The 16451-nt window shown below is 41.4% G+C and overlaps 2 protein-coding genes across 5 annotated transcripts in view; one reads left to right on the forward strand and one right to left on the reverse strand.

Annotated features, from left to right (window-relative positions):
- Nucleotides 1-507, reverse strand: part of PRORP (protein only RNase P catalytic subunit) — a 59530-nt gene extending 59023 nt beyond the window's left edge. The window contains exon 1 of one of the 3 annotated variants that reach the window (XR_007631461.1): nucleotides 68-352. The gene's annotated coding sequence lies outside the window, so the exon portion shown is untranslated. Of the gene's footprint in view, nucleotides 1-67; nucleotides 353-447 lie in introns of those variants that run through there. The other 2 variants (XM_050335764.1, XM_050335763.1) reach the window with 2 other exon arrangements.
- Nucleotides 63-15921, forward strand: PPP2R3C (protein phosphatase 2 regulatory subunit B''gamma). 2 transcript variants are annotated; one of them, XM_050335765.1, is made up of 13 exons: nucleotides 63-81; nucleotides 1480-1607; nucleotides 2719-2823; nucleotides 3408-3520; nucleotides 4320-4417; nucleotides 7377-7447; nucleotides 8187-8319; nucleotides 9465-9520; nucleotides 9594-9669; nucleotides 10292-10428; nucleotides 12043-12180; nucleotides 14715-14774; nucleotides 15486-15921. In XM_050335765.1, the coding sequence occupies exons 2-13, from the start codon at nucleotides 1515-1517 to the stop codon at nucleotides 15672-15674; spliced, it is 1269 nt and encodes a 422-aa protein (XP_050191722.1). In that variant the 5' UTR covers nucleotides 63-81; nucleotides 1480-1514; the 3' UTR covers nucleotides 15675-15921. The 2 variants fall into 2 exon arrangements, with proteins under 2 accessions (XP_050191722.1, XP_050191723.1); XM_050335766.1 differs by lacking the exon at nucleotides 63-81 and adding an exon at nucleotides 610-718.
- Nucleotides 15922-16451: the final 530 nt, after the last annotated feature.

A 16451-nucleotide genomic window follows, 5' to 3' on the forward strand; every position in this document is an offset into this window, starting at 1 on the left:
ATGACCTGCTCTGTGCTTTCCTGTCATATTTACATCGGCATGCCAGCAAACACGAAGCTCAAGGTACCTCGACGACTTCAGGTGAGGAATCCCAATCCCGATCCCCCAGGCAGCACCAGTACGCAATTCCCACATGGCTTCCCTCGTATTTTTCAACTTGCGGCAAACTTCCGCCTCACTGGTTTCCCCAGTCCCAAATCCTCGGTAACGCCGCTGCCAAAGGGCAGGCCCCGCCACGGGCGGTAGCCACACTGCAATCGCAGGCACGCGTTGGGCTGTAAAGGTGAATACCGGGGGTCCGGCGGCTGCTGCGGCTCACTCGGTACCCCGCGGGCGCGGCCCGCCCGCGCCCCCAACACTACAGCTCCCGGTGCGCACAGTGGCGCGGGCCTCGGCACGGAAAGCTTTCCCATTCCCTTTCCCATTCCCAAATCCCCCCGGGCCCACCTGACTCGGAGCGCGGTGTGCTCCCGCAGCGGGCGCGCGGCGGGGCGGGGCGGGGCACGCGGCGGGCGGGGGCGCGAGGCCAATCGCTGGGGCGGCCGGGGAGGGGGGAGGGGAGGGGCCGAGCCGCCATATTGGTTGAGGGCACGAAGCTGCGAGGGCAGCGGCGCGCCGGGTGGGGCAGTGCGCACGCGCGCAGAGGCGGCCGCGCCGTCGCGGGGGGTCATGGAGTGGGAGCGGAGGCTGCGGGGCCGCCTGGCCGCGCGCCGCGCGCGTGAGTGCCCCGGGAGCGCGGGGAGGGCCGGGAGAGCGGCCCGGGAGAGCGGCCCGGGAGAGCCCCCCGGGAGAGCGGCCCGGGAGAGCGGCCCGGGAGAGCCCCCGGGAGAGCGGCCCGGGAGAGCGGCCCGGGAGAGCGGCCCGGGAGAGCGGCCCGGGAGAGCCCCTGGGAGAGCGCCCGCAGTGAAGGGGGGGCGGGGGCAGAGCCGGCGGGGCGACCGTCGGCCTGTCCGGTGCTGCCGGGCGGGCCCTCGAGCCGCCCTGCGGAGAAGCAAACGACCCTGTTTTGGGGTCGGGGACAGCAGGGGAGGGGTGACGAGCCGCGGGAGCTGCCCTGTCCAGGGTGTGCCCCCGCGGCAGCCTTGGCTGAGAACGCTCTGTTGGCGATCGAGTGCCCAGAGCTGGTGCGGGTGCGCAGGGACATCCCCGACCCGGCAGAAGGAAGGCGATTGATGCTGCTGCTCGCAGTTAAGCGGCACCTTAAACAACGCTGCCGCTGTGAAACAGGAACGCTGCTGCTCTCTCAGTCATCCCCGTGTATCTGCTACAGTTGCATACCTTACTCAAAATATATACTTGTGACACATTCTTAAGGAATTTATGTGATAGTCCTGTGCTTCATTAATTTTCACCTAATATTTCTGTTAGTAAACAGCACAGCTGTATAAGGCCTCAGTATTAACTCTGTTTTTCAAGCCCCTTGCTACTTTAGAGCTCTGTTTGAAGTACAGTGTGAAAATTCTCTTCTGTGTCTATCAGCCAAAAAGAGTGAACAAGAGCTAAAAGATGAAGAAATGGAATTGTTCACAAAGTATTACATGGAATGGAAAGGAGGAAAAACAAGTGGCAATACATCATATACAAACATCCCACGATTTTACTACAGGGTAAGTGCAGTATCCAGATAAACTTTAACAAGAGGCTGTTCTGAATTATAAAGAAAGTTTTGCTCATTCAGAGGGACCCTGCAGCTTCAGAAGTTAGCTAAAGTAAATTGAAATCTGAGCGATGTGAATTGCTTAGTCGTAATTTTTTTGTTTTGTACAGTTGTGAATTTCTGCAGTTTTAAATAATTACTAAATCTCATCAAAGGCCATGAAATAGTTTGCTCATCAGGTTGCTTGCTAAAGATAGGAAGTCCTCTTTCAGAGACACTTCCTGTTTTAACTAAGTTTTGACATACCAGTGTTATAAATATGCATCTTCTGATTCCTGTTTAGACACAATGGGATGCTGCTTCATGGAAATTGGTCTTGCAGACTGAACATAGATCTGTTGCTTGCATCGCCCACCAGAAATGTTTTGTCCAGTAACTTAGATATGAGATGAACCAGATTGGGATGAGAGCACAAGTTTGACATCTGGTACTTGTCAACTTGACTGCTCATCTGCTGTCTAACCTCTCATGGTCACATATTCCTTAGGATCTTGCATTTCTACAAATTAGGTTCTCAAGTACCTGTGTTTCAGTTAATGAATGCATATGCAGCTCTCAAAGTTCCAATAGTGCTGTACAGTTTGGCACGTGAATGTTGGCAGAACTTTCACACTAGGTGTTCTTCCATCTTATGTGTTGGCCAAAACAAGTCTAGTAGACATTCACAGTTTTGAGAGTTGGGCCTACCAAAAAATAGAAAGCTTTGCTCTCTCCTGAGTAAAAACACAATGGTAAATGTCATTTATGTGCGAGCCCTGATACCCTGCAACCATGGAAAAGTGCTTATTGGGGAGGTTATAAGGTATGAGGTACATCTCCATCCCTCATGTTAAAAATATCCTGCTTTAAATAAATACTTTAGTATTGAAATGGTTTGAGACAGTATGTAAGTATTCACTGTAGCAGAATGTTGTACCATACAATATACTAAACAGTGGTTGACTGGCTATTTTCTGTCAAGTAAAGAGCTTCATCAGAGTGTATGACTCAGGACTACCTAAGAGTACTTGCTGTGTAGTTTTTGAATGATGCAGAAAATTAAAATGCCACAATGTTTCTAGCTGCCAGCTGAAGATGAAGTCTTGCTTCAGAAATTAAGAGAAGAATCTAGGGCTGTCTTTCTGCAAAGAAAGAGTAGAGAGCTGTTGGATAATGAAGAGCTGCAGGTATGAAAATATTTTCTGTATGTCTTGTAAGGGCTTCTGAAAGAATTTTGATTATCCCCTGTCAGAGTTTGACTATCTCCTGTTTGTGCACAGAATCTTGTGGTCAAGTGCTTTGTATTTGGGCACAGTGACTGGTTGTGAAGTACGAGCTAAAGCTGAAGTGCTGCTTACACTTGGGCTGGTAATACCAGTGTGAAACTTCATTATGACATACATGAGGACTAAATTAATGGCTTCTGGGTTTCCCGCACAAGGAATGCAGTGGTGGGCCCAGACAATTAAATAAGTTCTGTTTATGTGACTGAGGGAATCCAAAGATGGTTGATTTTGCTGAACTGCAAAGGCAAAAGGGGTGTGACCCTAGAAATCCTAGTGGGTGAGAGTGTGCATGTGTTTAACAGCAGTTTAAGGCAGTGGAAGTAGCACTTTCTTGCTTTTCTGGCTGAACTGATGATGTGTACTCATTAACTGAGGAAACCTTGCATCAAACCCACATTTTTGCTCAGTTTCTTAAACACTTTATCTTAAACACAGTCACATCTCTAGAAAGATATCTTCTTAACCAAATGTAAATACCTTTTAAGAACCTATGGTTTCTACTGGACAAACATCAGACATCACCAATGATTGGGGAAGAAGCAATGATCAATTATGAGAACTTTCTGAAAGTTGGTGAAAAAGCTGGACCAAAATGCAAGTAAGGGTTTCTTCTCTTGTATATGCTCACTTAGGCTAAACCTAAGTGCTGCTTTAAGTTTTGGTTGCCAAAATAGATGGAAATAGTTTAATGGTGAGATAAAATCATGACCATGTAGTTACTGATGAACTAGTTGCTTTACATCCTTGTAACAGTGTATTGCTCTGCATGTCTGAGGAAACTTTTGATAGAGATACCTTCAAAAGTAGTGCTGCATCCTTTTGAAGAAGAAATTTATCAGCATTGGTATTTTTATGATGTTAATGGTCAGTATACTGCACATTTTGTATTTGAACTGGAAATCATGTCTCCAGTGATATTGCCCAACCTTCCCTAATATCTTCTGATGCAGAATTTCCTGCCAGATATTCTGTGTACAACTTACAGTGAATATTTCTTCTTTATGCTCCTACAGGACGTGGCTGTTGTGCACATAGCTTTGCGATTGAGTTTCGGGCAAAAGCAGATTAATTGTCAGTACTGGCAGTTCCATTTATGTGCATATTGTTGTAGAAGATTGGAAGCTACCAAACATACTGAACTAAAGAGAAATTAAATTGACTAAACTCCCACATCACTGAAGAGTCATGAGCAGCAAAGGCAGCTGCTTTTTATTGAGTTTACCTTTGTTACTTGGTAGGATCCCACTTGAGGAGTGTAATGTTAGTGCATTATGTGTTGTTAAAACATTATTTTTACATTTTACATTATTTATCTGTAAATTCCAAATACTGTAACTGGATCTGTCAGTGCAGTGTAATCAGATGCATAGAAGTAGCTTTGTGTTTATGTTTTACAGGCAGTTTTTCACAGCGAAGATCTTTGCTAAATTACTCCATAATGATCCTTATGGGAGGATATCTATCATGCAGTTTTTCAATTATGTCATGCGAAAAGGTTAGTTGATACTTCTGTGTTAACAAGAAGTTGTTTTAGGGCTATTTTCAGTTTTATTAATTACTTGATGTTCTCTTCAACAGCAGTGGGATCTAGCCCTTAACTGTAAATGTTGTTTTCCTGGAGGCTTGTGATTTTTTTCTGGTTACTAGGAGGTGGGAATCCACCCTACGTCTGAAATCCACCTCTCCTTAGCCAGAGATGTCCTTGACCTGTTTATTGTATATATGGTTATTCTGATTTCCTTTATTCAGGTAATACTGTGAAGTGCAAAACAGGAGAGTTCCATGGCAAGTGTGATCCAAACCACTGTGATCAGGCAGATAGCTCTGTTTGTTGTTTTTCCTTCTGCAGAGTGGTATTGTCTGTGTTGTCTAACTGTGTTTGTCAAATATGTCAGTACATTTCTCTGCTTGTCACTGTAGCCTCACTGTATTTTTAGCTATTTTTTATTGTAAATAACCACTGGGGCTGAAAAATGCTTTTTAAATCTTTATTAGATCTTGTTTAAAAACAGGAGGCTGGCTAGCAGAAAGGAAGGTTGTCTCATTGTTTTTTGGCCTGGCTACTGTGTTCTTAGATCTGCTAGAGCCTTTGGGAGAGGAGAACGGCACCTTTCTTGGAACAGCTCAACCTGCTTAAGTTAAAATCTTCTAGTACAAGGGATGAGAGATGTGTTGAGCAGGAAACATGGTGTGCAGATGTGCACAGTATGCAAGAAAGGAGGAATAGACCCATTTCCAACAACAAACCCAAAGCTGCAGGATAGGAGACTTGTGAAGAAGTCTGTGAAAATTGCATGCATTTCAATTGACAGGAAGCTGAACATGAGCCAGCAGTGTGCCCAGGTGGCCAAGAAGGCCAATGGCATCCTGGCCTGCATCAAGAACAGTGTGGCCAGCAGGAGCAGGGAAGTGATCCTTCCCCTGTACTCAGTGCTGGTGAGGCCACACCTTGAGTATTCTGTTTGGTTCTGGGCAGTTCAGGAAGGATATTGAGGTGCTGGAGCAGGTCCAGAGAAGAGCAACCAGGCTGGTGAAGGGACTTGAGCACAAGTCCTATGAGGAGAGGCTGAGGGAACTGGGGTTGTTTAGTCTGGAGAAGAGGAGGCTCAGGGGTGACCTCATCACTCTCTACAACTCCCTGAAAGGAGGTTGTAGCCAGGTAGGGGTCGGTCTCTTCTCCCAGGCAATCAGCAATAGGACAAGAGGACACGAGCTTAAGCTCTGCCAGAGGAGGTTTAGGTTGGATATTAGAAAGAAGTTCTTTACAGAGAGGGTGATCAGGCATTGGAATGGCCTGCCCAGAGAGGTGGTGGAGGTTTTTAAGATGAGGCTGGATGTGGCACTGAGTGCCATGATCTAGTAATCACAGTGGGGTTGGATCAAGGGTTAGACTTGATGATCTCGGAGGTCTCTTCCAACCCAGTTAATTCTGTGATTCTATGATTCAAAAATGTCTACCTGGATGTGCACAACAGAGGTTCTTTCAGAGCTTTGTTTCACCTAGAAGTTTTATGTCTTGTATATTTATGGTGTTACCTTTTTTCTAAACAAAATAAAATTAAAAAAAAAGCTGGTACCACCAAATCACTTCATAATTAGTGATGCATTTACCTTTAAACTTAGCCAACAAAGAAACAGTCTCACTGTATAACCTCTGCCATCTCTGAGTGACACTTAGGCCACCTTGAGAAACACTTACCTTGAAAAGATGAATGTTTTGAAGGACAGCTTGTATTGCATAAGAGGAATTTATGAATGGTTTCTTCATTAAGTGGGAGTTAAATTTAACATTGAGTATGTGAATAATAGTTTTTTATGCCTAATCTATTTCTCATCACTGTTACAGTATTTTAACAGTTGCTTCAAGCGCATTGTCCTATAGACTGTACAGTTAATGTGCCTTCTCATTGCAAAAGAGATACTTGTGCTATTCTAATTCTCTTCTCGTAAACTGGAAGTGAGGGCAGGACCTTTGGCTGTAGCTGCAGTGTCTTGTGCTATACAGGGGGTTATAGCAAGCTGTACATTGTACAGCTGTTAAATGCAGTGAAAAGGCACTGCTACACATGTCTCTAAGTCAGTGGAGAGAATGAATCCATGTGATTCCATATAGCCACAATGTGTGCTAGCAGCCCAGAAGGCCAACTGTATCCCAGTCTGCATTAAAAGCAGCATGGCCAGCAGGTCAAGGGAGGTAATTCTCCCCCTCACGAGACCCCACCTGGAGTCAGCACAAGAAAGACATTAATCTTTCCTATGATGACAGTGTGAGAGAGCTGGGGTTGTTCAGCCCAAAGAAGGGAAAGCTCTGGGGAACCCTCACTGTGGCCTTTCAGTACTTAAAGGGACCATATGAAAGAGAGGGATAGCGACTTCTTACATGGGCAGATAGTGATAGGACAAGAGGGAGCAGTTCTAAATTAAAAAGGGGAGGCATTTAAATTAGATGTTAGGAAGAAATTCTTTACTTAGAGGGTGGTGAGGTACTGGAACAGGTTGTCCAGAGAGGTTGTGGATGCACTATCCCTGGAAGTGTTCGAGGCCAGTTGGATGGAGCTTTGAGCAACCTGATGTAGTGTGTGGCATCTCTGCCTGTGGCGGAGGGTAGGAGGGTGTTGGAACTGGATGCATCTTTAAGGTTCCTTCCAATCCAAGCCATTCTATGATATACCAAAGAAAATGTGTTGTCTGCTCTGCCATTTTTCACATCTAGTTGTTAAAATGCAGTCTTGGCCACAGTGTACCGTATATTGCCAGTGACTCTTAAAAAATTAGAGACTGAAACAGTGTTTCTGAGCAGTACATGACCTGGCTTTGCTTAAATCTCAGAGAAGTGGGAAGAGGCACTTAACATCCAGCTATGCCTTGTGGCTTCTAGAAGAACTTCAAATTTTGGTGAGAACTGGAAGGCCTCATAGGTTTCTTGCATTTTAATTCTGTTTTCTGTTTTACAGTGTGGCTTCATCAGACAAGAATAGGCCTCAGTTTATATGATGTGGCAGGACAAGGCTACCTCAGAGAATCAGTAAGTAAATTCTTGATTGATTTCATGTCTCTTTTTAATCAAATGACAGTGCATCAGAAAGAGTCCAGTTTTGTTCTTGTCTTGTCTTGTAAAAGTATCGGAATGTAGATTTGGGGTGGGCATGTTTCTTTGCATAAATAACAATTCATATCTTCTAGAGATTTGGTGGTGAGAGTGCTGCTAGCCTTTTTAACATATGGGCAATTGTCTGAAAAAGAGACTGTAGGTTTCATGAGACTAAGGTTTCATGTCATTAGCACTTTACTAGATTTAGCAGGATATAGTAAAAATCACGAAGTATTCATTCTTCAGTGAATTATTCTCATGTTCTAAAAGGAATTAATATTATAAAATAAATAAAATGTCCTAGTTACGACTCTACTTCAAGAAAATGTATCTAAGAATATTCAGCAATGGGATAATCCAATTAGGAGTTATGCATTGATATCTGAAAGAGATACAGTTGAATGCATTTATATTTACACATAAATATCATGTTCTTTGTAAATTCTGTTTTATTACTAGATTGTTTCAGTCATGGAATCACATGTGCATATATATGATCTGGGATTTCTTTCACAGAGACAAAAGCTTTTTTTGCCTGCTTTCAAGCTCTTTCCTGCACTGTTACAGGACTATATTTTTAACAAAGTGTACTTGAAAGCCAGGGTGGAATAGAACAAGCATGCAACAATACTAGTGTTTAAAACTTGTTTTCTTTTATTTCATAATTCTGCAGGATTTAGAAAACTATATTTTGGAGCTCATCCCTACTTTGCCACAACTGGATGGCTTAGAAAAATCTTTTTACTCCTTCTATGTCTGCACAGCAGTTAGAAAGTTCTTCTTCTTTCTGGATCCTCTCAGAACAGGTAGATCCATATTTTCAAAATTCTAAATGTGCCAGATTTTCACTTTTAAAATGTTTCCACTGAAGCTACTTGTGTTTTCAAAGTAACGTGTACTTGTCCTTGTAAGCTTTTGTTCAGCACTTGAAGATTAATCTCTACTGAAGACCATGAGTCTTTATTGTGGGTCTAATAATCTAATTTTACAGCAAATGAATCTGTGTGAGATAACTCTATAGCGCCACAACTGATGGGTATCTTATAGAAACTGATAAATAAGATGTTTTTTCATTATAATGCACCATTAGCAGTAGCTAATTTTATAAGTGTTTAGGGTGAATAGAAAACACAGCCAGAAACAGCACAACTGCTTGTCAGAACATCCACAGAGCTAAGGAAATGCTCTAGAATGTTTGTAGCGATGTGCTTCTCCTATGATTAAATTTATATGCACCATGTAGACCCACTAGGAAAGGTTTGCAGTTAGGGCTGCTACTCCTTATAACAGATGTAGCTCGCTCGGAGAACAGTTTATTAATATGCTCTTGATTTAAGTCACAAGCTGCATGTGTTTTCAAGAGCTATCTATGCCATTTGTAAACATCAGAATTGTGTGGGCAGTAGCCTCTGGCAGAAGTGATTATAAACATGTAAAGAAGGTGTGTAGGAAGTTATAGTGCCATTATTTTACACAGCTCAGTGTCAGTGCACCAGTCAGAGCTTCACCAGCAGAAGTGCATTCTGCCGCCTTAGCTTTGTGTCACATCTGTAGCTTCTGAGATGTAAAAATATCACATCACTTAAGAAACTCTGTTATTTCAACAAACGTTTTAAGCATGCTTTCTTTGCACTTTTTATTTTACACATTGAGTTGATTATTTTACACACATTTTTAAATCTAGTTTTCTGGCTTTTAAGGCTTCAGGATAACTCCTGCCAGTATCAGGCTACTTTTATTCAGTCATTGTAAAAGGTATTTTTAATTTATCTCTTAAATTAGAGCCTTATCCTTGATGTTAGAAATCAGTTTTGGTTAGTTTTGATTTTTTTAAAAAGTCTTTTTTCTGCTTAAATGCTTCTTTCTTAAGTAGAACCACTTAAATGAGATCAGTCAAATGGATGTGTTGGCTGAGCAACTATTAAAATGTATTTTCCTTTTCTTGCCACAGGGAAGATAAAGATACAGGATATCTTAGCTTGCAGCTTCCTGGATGATTTACTGGAGGTAAAGATCTCTTAGCGTATTCTGCTGTATTTTAATTTACTCTTTCTAAATTCTAACTTTATGTTTCACTTAGTTAAGGGATGAAGAACTTTCTAAAGAAAGTCAGGAAACAAACTGGTTTTCTGCTCCTTCTGCACTAAGAGTTTATGGTAGGTTCCTTTACATGTGAATGCTTTTCTTCTCCCCTCTCTGCCTTGAGACTTACTCACATTATTAGTGTTATTTTTTTCTCTGTTTTCGTCACATTAAATCCTCCTGCTAACTTGCCTTTTCAAATCCTGTAGCCATCCTTTCAGTGTATCTTCCTGACCTTGTTCACAGTTTCAGTTCTCCGCTATTGCTTTTTATCACAGTTTTATAATGTCACCTTGTGCTTGTTGCACAAGGTACAAGATTTCTCTGTAACTTTCTCTTTTGACTGTTCTGTTTATGCTTTTGCATCATCTTTAGCTGTTTTTTCATGCTTAAAAATAGTACACTGTTTAAAGTAATAAGCTCTTAACCTTCTGCTCTTTTCTCTGTATACACAGCTATTACCTAGATTAGAACTACTAACACCTCATTATGGGAATCACACTTCCTCTCCTTCCATGATCTGTGCTCATTTGTCATGCTTTAGGAATATTACTGTGAATCTAGCATATTCCCACTTAATTGCATTCATTTTATTATGGAAATTAAATGTTGAAATGCTAACTTTTCTTTCTCTGTTGAAACAGTTCTTTGTTGATAGAGGTATATTATGGTTTGCTCTCAATATCTTCTCCCTAGGTCAGTACTTAAACCTTGATAAAGATCACAATGGCATGCTCAGCAAAGAAGAACTGTCCCGATATGGAACAGGGACTCTGACCAACATATTTTTGGATCGTGTCTTTCAGGAATGCTTAACTTATGATGGTGAAATGGTAAACACATATTTTCACTTTGTTCCCAAGATGAAAGCTTTGGCTTATTGAGTTGGGAAATGTCTTAACTATCAGTATCTTTGGAAATAAAGCGTAGCTTGAGGTAAAGGAACTTTGGTTTATCATTGTGCACGCAAGTGACCACGCAGCATATTAGAAAATTAATTTTCTTAGCAGCAAGGTGATTGCAGTGTGACTTTAAGGTAAGTTGCTTGTTTCAAAAAGCAGAGATGATGCAGAATCGAGACATCCTAGGATAAAGCCTCTTGTAGATTCAGTAACAAAAGTGCAGGTTGAAAAAAGGTATAGATGTAGGAACGCTTTTTAGTTACACGTGATTCTTTAAAAAGAACCAAAGACAAGTGGCACACTTGAGACTAGTGCAAGTTAGCTAACCTGTCCACTTCTTCATGGAGACAACAGTGTTTTTCATTGTAAGCTTTCTGTAACTGTGAAAAAATGAGAATTCTAACTTAGAGTTAAAATAAGACCTTCTTATCTATATTTTTTTAAAGCTTTACTTAATGTTCAGCCTTAAAGCAACTTAATTGTTGTTTGCATTCAGATGACTGAAGTGTAAAGCAATAAATAACAAATTCTATATACAGCCCTTCTGCCACCTTAGCTCTTGTTTTGTAGAAAGATAATCATTGAGGTCATTAGGGATCTCTTAATTACCCTTGTCTGGACTTGCAACAGTAGCTTCATTTCTCTCTTGTATGGGGGGAGACCAGAGCAGGATGTAGTCTAAGCAGTGCTGAGTAGAGAAGGATCACCTTCCTGGACTTGCCAGCAAAGTGTTTTCCTAAGGCAGCTCAGGATGCTGTCAGCAGCCTTTGCTGCAAGGGCATGTTGCAAAGCTGCTTTCTGACTAGTCAGCCCCCAGCACGTACAGGTACATGGGGTTATTCCTCCCCAAATGCAGGATTTTGCACGTGCGTTGCTCTGTTGAGCTTGATGAGGCTCCTGTTAGCCCATTTTTTTAGCCTGTCAAGCTCCCTCTGAATGGCAGCACTCTGGTGTTGAGGTGAACAGGGCTGTTATATACAGAGCACTGAAAGATTTCTGTCCTTGACACAACGGTCTTCATTGGGAAACCAAGAGTCAGTACTAATGGAAAAGAAAAGTGGGATGCTTATTTGTAATGTTTATTAATGGTTTTGTACCACGTGATTTGCCAAACCACCAGCTCTGGTCTAAGGATTATATACTTAATTTGCCACATAGTTCACTGTTCATAACAGTAGGCTTACTGCTACTAGTTATTTGTAATGCAAACCTGTTATGTGATTTGTCATCACTAGTTGGGTATGTTCAGCAGTCTAAAGATATATTAAACATTGTCTAAAAGTGTATATATAGTATGTTTAATTTTGATTTATGCTTGGAATCCTATTTTGCCTCTAAAATGACAGGATTTCCTGTCATCATCAGTCATTAAAAACTAACTTTTCTGTTCACATTAGTGGTGGCAGCCATTTTCTCTTTCATGTTGTCTTTTTCAGAAAATAGACTGGGCCCCCTACAATGTAGTAGCTGCCAATTACAGAGTTCCTGCTTGCAAAATCAATTTAGAAAGAAAATTGTAATAAACATGATTGTATCTACTTCTAGGACTATAAAACCTACCTGGACTTTGTGCTTGCATTAGAAAACAGAAAGGAGCCTGCAGCTCTGCAATATATTTTCAAACTGCTTGATATAGAGAACAAAGGACACCTGAATGTCTTTTCCCTTAATTATTTCTTTAGGGTAAGTCTCTTTATACTAGTAGGCCATTTTCTGTGTTTATAGTGTTATAGCCTATATGCTTCTGCATGCAGATCTGCAGGAAATCACTTTAAATTACCAATAGCTACAGGGAGGCTAGTAATGACTTCTAAGAAGATTTGAAATTAGAAAAAAAAAATCCAAAAATTGGAAAGATTTCAAAAGGTATTTTCAGCAGTTTATCTGCAGTTGAAAGTAGCTGATTTTGGTTAGGACAAGTATTTTCTATTGACTTGGGTTTGGTTTTTAATACAAATTGTCCTAAAATTGCCTAATAATTACCTATTACAATCTCTTAAGATGTTTCTAATTGATTATTGCCATTGGTTTTAATTTCCACTGTAATCCTAAAATTCAGTAGAAGAAATGAAAATAATGAAACGCAGTGATGGGCCAGTACAGCTGTGGGATTTTTCATTCACTGTATTGCTTGCAAAAAGCTTCTTGCAGTTTTCATAGTCTGCATTTTACCTGTTGTTTCCAGAATAGGTTTTAAATAGATTTTACAGGAAAGTTTTGTTTAACAAACAAACACCACCCACCCCAGCCCCCCCCCCAAAAAAAAAAAACAAAACCAAAAAACTAAGAAACCAAACAAACAAGAAAAGAAAAAAAAACAAATCCAACTTTTTTTCTTTTAGTGCCTTGGAACCACCAAATAAATTAGGTGGAATGGACCTGCTCCAACTGTCTGCTCAGAGCGGGCCCAGCTTCATTGCTATGTTGAGTTGCTTGGAGCCTTGTCTGGGCAAATTTTTAATCTCTCCAGAGAGGGAGACTCCAGAGCCTGTTTGGGTAGTCAGTGCATTCTGTTTTTTGAGTACCCTGGCTGAGAAGACTTTTTTCCCCTTACTCTTTCCCCTGCTTTTGTCTTAATTGGACTGCCTCTTGCTGCAGTCAGTGTGCACTGCTTGTCGCCCTTTCACTGTGTGTCTCCAAGACAGTCTTGCTGCATTGTCTTTAACCACTTGCTAGGTAGTTGCAGATAGTAATTAGATTTTCCTCACCTGTTCTTCAGGGGAATTAATCCCCATCCCAAACCTCTCCTCTCAGCTGTGCTGTGCTGTAGCCCCAGAAGCATGCTGATAGCCCTCTACTAGGTTCCCACTGGGTTGTCAGTGTCTCACAAAGGGGACCCAGAACTGTGAGGCTGAATCTGGAGTACTGTGCCCAAATGTTGAGTCAGGAGGAACAACCATTTCTCTGAACCTGCTAGGTGTGCTTGTACTTGTGCAGCCCAGTATTTATCTGCCTTCGTCACTACAAAGTCACCCTGCAGATTCCTATTCAACTTGCTGTGGACTGAGACCTCCAGCACCTTTCCTTCCAAGCTGCTCCAGCCTGCTGGCCCAAGGAGCATTCTGCTGCATGGAGTCATTCTGCCGCAGGACCAGGCAGGAGTTTTGCGTGTGCCTTTTGAACTTCATCATGAACTTTGTTTAGTAGTTGTAGCTGCCGTATATGCTTCACAGGCAGCTGTCAGACGAGGGCTTGGCAACACTAAGCATCCTAGTGAAACTAAGCAATGACTCATCTTCCCTCCCTGCTTTTACAGCTCACTGTTTTCCCAGCGCTTTATCCAGTTCTGTTCACGTGGATTTAGGATTCAGGAGGCCAGGGGGCATATCAATTGTCTCTGATTTTAGTAAAGGCTGTTAATTTACAAGTTTACATTTTACGAAAACATGAACTTTAGTGTTGTCATAGAACATAAGTGATTCTAATATGAAAGTGATTTAACAAGGTAACTTTGCATTAGTTATGGTGGCATAGCTGGTTTTGTTCATGTGTCCAGTTACATACATACTCTGTGGCTTACTTATTGAAAAAGCTCCTTCACTACAGCAGATACTTGACTGTACTCCAGAATGTGTCCCTCCTTTCAAGTTTTGGACATGGAATTTTGTAAGTTTTCCTTGAAATCAGAACAGTTCCTTTTGACTCTGAATAGTTGCTTTCCGGCTAGTGTTATGTGTGAACAGGCCTGCACCTACAAGGGCTGTGCTGATACAGCTGTGCTGACAACGCTGTGCCCCTCGTGCTAGTGACATACTTTTGTTTATAGTTGTTCCTTGAAGACACAGGTTTGGTGATGCAGGTGTTTAAATAGTACCATATTAAAAGAATTAATTTGTCTTCCTGCTGATTGGTCTTTTCCCTTCTCTCTTTTCCTACCCTGTATTTCATACTGTGTCAGAAAATGTAACCTTCTGATTAGGGTGTATTAGTACCTTAAGCTTTGAGTGTTGAGGGATAATATCCCATTTGCAGAGTGCTTAAACGCTGGTCATAATGGAAGTGGGATTCTTATTATACTAAGAAATGTGAACCTGAGATGTGTGTCATTGATAATGCCTTAACTCACCCCTACCTTATCTATGGAAGAAAACTGATTGCAAGCTGCACCATGAATGCTTTGTTACAGGGCAATAGAGCTTAGGATGCAGAAGTGTTAAAGATTTTCATACAGTGTCACCAAATACTCCACTAGCCATTCATAACTTCTTTTTTTCTAGGCTATTCAGGAACAAATGAAAATTCACGGACAAGAGCCAGTTTCTTTTCAGGATGTCAAGGTTAGTACTTGACTTTACTGAATAAAGTACTACATGAAATCTTTGAATAAGCATTTTGTAATTTAATTACATCGTAGTTTCTAGGTTTTGTATAACTACTTGCAGAGGAGTAGAGATGAACTGGATTGCCCTACTCCTAGGTTTGAAAATGTCTTTCTATTCAGCTGTTGCTCTGTAAGATAGCTGGTATGTTCTAGCACTTTCCTTGGTAATAGACAAAGTACTTGTTAAATACATGTTGCTTTTTCTTACACCTGAAGGTACTTGTAAGTCCATTTTACAGTTCAGGATCATCCCTTGGGAGTGGGGGTCCAGACTGGTGACTTAAAAAAACAACCTATAAAACTGTCTTTATTACTGTCTAACTTATATTTAGCAGTTTTAGTACTTAAAATAAAAAGTACAAGAGCTTCTACAAAACTTAGCTTATACAAGTGAATGGAGTTTCAAATTGCCACTTTGAGGCCAAAGCCTCCCCAGTAAGGAAAATTCTTATCTGAGAGGTGGGAGCTGAGCACACTGCTGCTAACTGTAGCCAGTTAGTGTGCTTTGTATCATAAGTGCTTTGGGACTTACTGGCTCCTTTTTTGTAAATTGGTGTGGGTGGGTGGCACTAGTTACCCAAAGATCATATGGTATGAAATAGCCATTATTCTGCTCATTAATGTGTGTGTGGGGGGGTGTCTCCCAATTTTGTCTTTTCTTTCATAGGATGAAATCTTTGATATGGTGAAGCCTAAGGACCCTTACAAAATCTCCCTTCAAGACTTGATCAATAGCAGTCAAGGAGACACTGTTACCAGCATTCTAATTGACCTGAATGGGTTCTGGACATATGAGAACAGAGAGGTCCTTGTGGCAAGTGATAATGACAACACTGCTGATGTTGATGATGCATGACTTCGAACTGGAGCAGACTGTATCCATAGAGATATCTCAATCTAATGCACCAACTGTTGGGAGCTGGAAACATTCATTATCTGAATCAATTCCTCTTCCATTTCACTTCCCTCCCGTTGCCCCCACATAGGATGGAAAATGTGGTATGTACAGGAATCACAGAAATAATTTCCGAAATGAAAAAAGCAACTGTTGTTTTAAGAGGCAAAAATTATCTTCTTTTTTTAATAAATAGTTTTTGACCTTTCTTTCACGTGTACTAAGCCCTATTCTTATTTAAATATGCTATTCCAAGTGTGAATATACCCTGAAAGTAAGGATGTGGTTCTTGGTGTCTTCAGCCATTCCAAGCCTCCCCCTGCATTCTGTATGGCATCCTCTAATGACAGCAGTGTTGAGTACTCTGTTGTGAAAGCAGTCTTCAGTAGGAGAGGAAGAATTTAGGCCTTTTTCTTCTATACATGTCCAGCTTCAAGTGTTTAAACAGAAAGGATAAATAAATCACTGAACTGACTGTTACCTGACTTTTAAGAGGTTTATTAACAGAAATAAAACTGCAGTAGCTTTAGGCCTAGTTAAAACTAATCCAAACACCTGTATCGAGGCTTTCACCAACTTAACCTCCTGTGCAAGTATTTTATGTATTCTAACTTAATTGTACAGCTGAGCTGCAGCAGTAGTTACAGCTGTGAAACTCTTTGAGAGCTGTAGAAATGTTTCAACTTTCAGGTAGGATTACAGCAGCTCCAGGCCAGAAGTGTTTGCAGTCCTGCATTA

Source organism: Myiozetetes cayanensis, unplaced genomic scaffold (assembly GCF_022539395.1).
Source record: "Myiozetetes cayanensis isolate MyiCay16 unplaced genomic scaffold, myiCay2020 scf6-25, whole genome shotgun sequence".
In the NCBI taxonomy this organism is placed as follows: Eukaryota; Metazoa; Chordata; class Aves; order Passeriformes; family Tyrannidae; genus Myiozetetes; species Myiozetetes cayanensis.

Coding starts and splice junctions, on each gene's coding strand:
- PPP2R3C (XM_050335766.1), top strand. CDS start 670: ATGGAGTGGGAGCGGAGGCTGCGGGGCCGCCTGGCCGCGCGCCGCGCG. Junction 2,824..3,407: donor TGGATAATGAAGAGCTGCAG/GTATGAAAATAT, acceptor ATACCTTTTAAG/AACCTATGGTTTCTACTGGA. Junction 8,320..9,464: donor TCTGGATCCTCTCAGAACAG/GTAGATCCATAT, acceptor TTCTTGCCACAG/GGAAGATAAAGATACAGGAT.